Source organism: Corapipo altera, unplaced genomic scaffold (assembly GCF_003945725.1).
Source record: "Corapipo altera isolate COAL_440 unplaced genomic scaffold, ASM394572v1 61129, whole genome shotgun sequence".
Classification (NCBI taxonomy): domain Eukaryota; kingdom Metazoa; phylum Chordata; class Aves; order Passeriformes; family Pipridae; genus Corapipo; species Corapipo altera.
The window spans coordinates 726,163-732,162 of NW_020884955.1; the positions used below are offsets into that span (position 1 = coordinate 726,163).

General features: G+C 43.1%; 1 protein-coding gene across 1 annotated transcript in view; it reads left to right on the forward strand.

Annotated features, from left to right (window-relative positions):
* NCBP1 (nuclear cap binding protein subunit 1) overlaps positions 1 to 5,759 on the forward strand; it is a 31,385-nt gene extending 25,626 nt beyond the window's left edge. Inside the window, exons 21-23 of the mRNA XM_027663696.1 lie at positions 1,808 to 1,951; positions 2,354 to 2,467; positions 3,372 to 5,759. Of these exons, the coding sequence (XP_027519497.1) occupies positions 1,808 to 1,951; positions 2,354 to 2,467; positions 3,372 to 3,485 (372 nt within the window). The 3' untranslated portion in view covers positions 3,486 to 5,759. The remainder of the gene's footprint in view (positions 1 to 1,807; positions 1,952 to 2,353; positions 2,468 to 3,371) is intronic.
* The last annotated feature ends 241 nt before the right edge of the window (positions 5,760 to 6,000 follow it).

A 6,000-nucleotide genomic window follows, 5' to 3' on the forward strand; every position in this document is an offset into this window, starting at 1 on the left:
AACTCTTCATTCAGTGGATTGTCTGCCCTGCTGCAGTAGATGCAATTTGAAAAAATCTCTACCATATTTTTTTAAAAAGCTGTTCATTACCTGCTAATGATAAAGTTAGTTACCTTTCACTTGTGTTTCCCTCAAATCCTGGATTCACAGAATGGCCTGGGTTGGATCAGTAGTTCCCAGGCTCCTCCTTTCTACCCTTTTTAAAGGGAGAGAGTGCTTCCTCTTTTCCAGTCAAATGTAGCAGAGTGGCTTGGCAACTACATCATCCGATTCCCTCAGGACTCTAAGGTCTCTCTGAGGGCTCTATGGGACATCTCACTGGGTCCCATGGATTTGTGTGTGTTCAAGTTCTTCAGGTGGTCATGACCTGATCTTTCCATACTGTGGGAGGGACTTCGCTTCTCCAGTCCTCGTCCTGCTGTACCTCCACTCAAGAAGTATGGGAAGAGGTGTTGCCATTGAAGACTTGTAAAAATATTGTTGAGGACCTCAGTCAGTGTTCTCATCCATAGTTACCAGTTTACCAGCATTGTTTATTGGGGGGACACACCTCCTTGGCCTTCCCTTTTCTGGTAAACATACCTGTAGAAGCCTTTGCTGTTACTCCTTGTGTCCCCTGCCAGGTTCAGTTCCAGCTTTGCCTTGGCCTTCCTCACCCCATCCCTACACAACCACATTTTGTCTCTATACTCTTCCCAGGTTACCTGTCCTTGTTTTCACTGTTTGTGCATTTTCTTCTTTCCTTTTAGTTTGATCAGCAGGTCCCTACTCAGCCATGCTGGTCTACTGCCTTCCTTGACTGATTTCTTACTCCTGGGAATTGCTAGCTCTTGCTCTCTATGGAGATCTGCCAACTCTGTTCTGCTCTCTCGTCTATGAGGGCAGGGAGTCTCCCAGGGAATCCCACTGACTATCTCCTTGGAGAGCTGAAGTCTACCTTCTTAAAGTTCAGGGGCCTAACTTTACTCCTTGCCTGACCCATATTCCTTGGGACTGTGAACTCCTCAAATACACGGTTGCTGCAGCCCAGGCTGCCTCCAATCTTGATGTCCCCAGTTAGCTCACTTGTGTTGGTGACCAACACATCTCCTCTGGGAGGGCTGTCTATTACCTGGGTCAGGAAGTTATCCTCCATGCATTCCAGGAATCTCAAGGATTGCCTGCAGCTACTTTTCCAGCATAAGTGGGGGTGGTTGAAGTCCCCCAGTGGGAACGGAGCCTGTGAGTGCAATGCCTCCTGTGACTGGAGCAAGGAGGCTTCAGCAGGCTCTTCTTGATCAGGGGCCTGATGTGGACACCTATCAAAAGGTTCCCTTTATTGCTTCAGTCTCTCATTCTTACCCACAGGCTTTCAACTTGCTCGTGGCTGTTCTTCAAAGACAGCTCTTCACACTCAATCCAACCCTTGATGCAGAGGGCAACCCTCTCTTTCCTCCCCTCAGTTTCAGTAATGGCAAGTAGCTCATAACTTACCAGCAGCATAGTGGCTTCCTTCTGTTTGTTGCCCATGCTGCATGCATTGGTGTAAAGGCACCCCAGCTGGGCTGTCAGCCTGTCACCATCCTAGAGGAACACCCCTGAATTCTGGTAAATCTTTAGGCTTGCTCTACTTTCTTTGAAATCTTGCTTTATTTTATTTTTTCCAGGGCTTTCCAGTATTGGCATTTTTCCTTCCAGATTTCTATCCTGAATTCTGTGCTGCTCTTCAGTTGCTCTGCAGACCTTTTCACGTGTGGAAGTAGAGGTCATTGACAGTATCCACAGGTAGTCAGATTAGTGGCTAATCCTATGTTGTTGTCACTTACAGCGAGACAGTGATGATGACGATGATGATGATGACCGAAGCACTGATCGGGAGGATGGACCACTAGAAGAGCAGATAGAGCGTTTGCAGGAAAAGGTAGAGTCAGCCCAGAGTGAGCAGAAGAATCTCTTCCTCGTTATATTCCAGGTAATGATGGGCAAAGTCTCCTCTTACTTTAGGTTTTGAAGTTACTGGATTTATAAGCTTTCAGCATCACTTGCATCTTGGGCATCTTCTTGGGATAAGAATATGGGAAGGGATTGTTGGGTTTACTGTGGGTTAGAGTCAATCCAGATCATCCTTCTGCAAAGACTGCTTCTGAGCAGTGCTTAGGAACACAGGAGTTCTGCTAGCATTGTTTCCTGAACAACCAGAAAGTAACGGGATTTTATTTCCTTACTAAACTCAGTGTTTACCAAGGAAAATAATTATTCTCACATTGCTATTCAAAGTATTCAAAGTGTCTGGCCCCCAGATCCTGTTACCTGAGGTTAGGATTCTGCTTTCAATTGATGAGACTAAGTTTGGGTATTTTTCCCTCTACTGCAGCGTTTCATTATGTTGTTAACGGAGCACTTGGTGCGCTGCGAGACTGGTGGAATCGATGTATTTACACCTTGGTACAAGAGCTGTATAGAGAGATTGCAGCAGATCTTCCTGCAGGTAAGTCTCATTTCTCAGTTTGGAAGGCTGTGGGCAGGGCCGCGCTGGGTGGGAGAGCTCCGTGGGTGGGGAGCAGAGCGCTGCATTGGGAGTAGCAGTAGGTGGCAGCAGCACGTCTTCTCTGAAGGCTGATGTGCCGCCCGGTCGTAGCGCTGGCTCTGGCCAAACCTCTGCCACAGTCCGGTGGAGTGACTGATCCTTGACTAATTCCCTGACCGAAAGCACACTGCAAAAATATTTCAAGATGTGATTATAAATTTCACCGAGGTCCACTTAGCTGTGCGTTTATAGCAAGGGCAAAGTTGTGAACGGACAAGAATGCTAAAATAGATGTATTTTAAATGAGGGGATAAAACTATTGCAGGATTCCTTTTAATAAGGTGCATAAACATTTATTAAAAATAATTTCTGAATGCTTGGCTCTGTATTAAATCAGTTAACAAGCACAGGTGGCTGGATGAAAGTAATTAGATACAGGAAACTGTTCCTGTGTGAGCACAAGACACGTTGAAGAATGGGGGGGGGGGTATAATTCTCCATTGGGATAAACCCTTCCCTGGCAGTAGATGTGTCTTCAGAGGAAAGGAAATACCATGATTCTCCTAAGGTCCTTGCAGTGACACAACACCTGTGCCCTGCACAGAGCTCAGGATGTGGGAATTGGAGGGAGCACAGTGCTGTTCAAGGCAGGATTTCATTCCTGGCTGTGTTCTAGCGGTTGGTAGTGGCTCTGGGTTATGCTGTGTTGTGGAAATGAGATGTGCTAAACAATTTGGATGAAAATATTTGGCTTGTGAATCTTACATGTCTTGACTTCTCTGCTTATTCTTATATAAATATAAAGGAAAACAGTAAAGGTATGTGTCTTATTTTTGTTGTTTTGTTTTTTTTTTTTATCTGCCAGCACCACCAGATAATCCAGCAGTACATGGTGACCCTAGAGAACCTCCTGTTTACAGCTGAACTGGACCACCATATACTGGCTGTGTTTCAGCAGTTCTGCGCTCTGCAGGCCTGAGGGATTGTTCATGGACAGAGTCTTGTCTGCAGGACTTCAATGAATTTTAATTTTTTTTTTTTTTTAAATGGCAAAACTTAACATGGGGATGGAAGAATTTTTTGAGTAAAACTGGCTTTCATGTGCTCCTATATAAAACAATAGAGTACTCTAAACAAACAATGAACTGTGTAAGCATCATAAGCCTTAAAAGATATGATCTATAGGGGATATTTGTGAAGTAATGTATGAATTCTTTTTATTGTCTTTTAATTTAGTATGACTCTTCGCTTCATGATAGTCATTTTGTTTCTCCCCTCTTGCCTATATAAAAATCAGACACAACCCCTGTACCACTCCCAAAAAAAAAATTCCAAACTCAGAACAACAGGAAAAAAACAATCCCAAACAACAGAATTTTTAACCTCTGCCTATCCCTTAAGGTGAAAGGAATTGCAGAAATGAAGAACAGTTCATAGTGTTTTGTCAGTAGGAAAGGGAATGCACCTTCTCAGTGACCCATGTAGTAAATTCTCTAGTATGGCGTAGGAAGACTGTCTTAACTTTGGGCACATGAAACACATTTTCAAAGTAGCTTATGGATTTGTTTATTATGAAGCCAGATAGATTTTCACAGTTTAAAAGAACATGTAATTCAATTGAATTTTGTTTTTAAAATGTATTGTGTAGTGTCTTACTACAGTATCTATAAACAGTAGATAAGCTTCATGGACCACTTCTGAAAAATGCAATCCTTTTTTCAGTGTGGTCAAAAAGTAATGAACTGCTCCTGGTAGCAGTATTCACTGATATACAGTAAGCAAGAGTTGGAGTGAAACAAACTTCTGACTTCCATACTGCAAGCCTTACCTGGATTTTGGGAGCTCCAGCCCCAGATGCTGGGAAGAGGACAATGCAGTGTTGGGCTTGTTTTTTTTTCTTTCAGCCAGTAATTAATTGGCTGTCACATTTGCACTGGGCTGGACCTGCAGGCCTGCAGGGACGTCAGAAATCTTTCTGGTTAGTGACAGTGGGTGAAGAGAGTGCTCCCACCTCATCTGGCTTGGTAACAACTGCTTTGCAGTGGCTGCGTCTGCCTCCCTCGCTTTAATATGTGACAACAGCACATTGCTCCCATGTCTTGAGAAAGCATTTTAATGCTGAATTAAGTGATATGTTACAGGAGACTTAGACTGGGAGAACACAACCTGAAAGTAGAGTAGCCTTAGTGTTGAGTTATGCGAGTAACACTATGTACTTAAAGGCCAAACCAGAGTGGTCTGTGTCAGTGGTGAATGGCAGAGGAGCTGCCGTCAGTGTGCAGTGTTTCCAACCTGTTTATGGTCTCTTCATTTTGCAGATGAACGTTTAGAAGAACTCCGTACCCAGTGCTATTTTAGTTTTAGCTTAGAAAATTACAGGCTTTGAGTAATTTTGTTCCTGTACAAATTATTATTTCAAGTATTATGCCTAGAAATGCATTTCATTGCATTGACCAATGACCTCCTGATGCAGCAAGGAGGGTAAAAACCAGAATTTTCTGTTTTGACTGTTGACATAAGTTTGTGTGGCCTGTAGCAATCAAATATATCCTCATAGACTTAGATCTGTTACTTCTGCTTTTTCTGCTTGCCCTTTCTGACTTGACTGATCCCTCCATTCTTTCAGAGTATACTGTTATTTGTTGTAAATTTGCTTTATGCAAGAGTTTTGTCAGTCATGCACGGACTTGTGCTTCAGATCTTTCTCTGTTAATGTTCTTGAGTAATCAAATAGGAGTTTTTGTTGGTTGTTGGTTTTTTTTTTAAGAGACATTTAATACTTTAGAAGTTTTAATTGGATTTTAATAGTTTTTTCACTGGCTTGGGTCAGTATCAGAGTTCTGATATTAATTAATGGTGGGGGTTTTGACTATAAATGTGACTTCTGTTAAACTGTAATGCAGTTAGAACTTGCAAACCTGTAACTTTCTTTGAGCCTTGACAAATACTGATGCTGGGGATACAGTTGCAAATGCTTGAGTGTAATTGTATGTTATAAAACCAAATAGGAATGTCTTTTGAAATTGATTTAATTTCCAATCATGCCAAGGTTTGACCACGGGCTTTGATTACATTTCTTGAGCCTGTTGGACACCTTCACCTTCTTTAAGGTCTAATGGTGTACACCTGACTTGGAACTGCCTGAAGCATGTGGTGGCGGGTAGTGTAAAGATGCTGTAGAAATGTGGTGTGGTTGGAAGAAAATGCACAATTAAAGACAAAAATAAATGAAGGTGAAACAGGTTGCTACTGAGGGTGTTTGTCCTGTCTGTTTGGGGGGCACTGAAACAAAGCACTCATGCTGGGTTATGCTGGTGGTAAATGCAGTGGGGTTTGGAGGAGTTTTGTCCCAGCACTTGTGCTGGTGTCCTGACTAACACACAAGCCTTCACCTCCTTGTGCTGTGGCTGGTCTGACACGCTGCCCCACCTGCACAGCCATGTGAGGCAAACATATGTGCTGCTAGGTGCAAGGGGGTGCTCATGCAGACATTC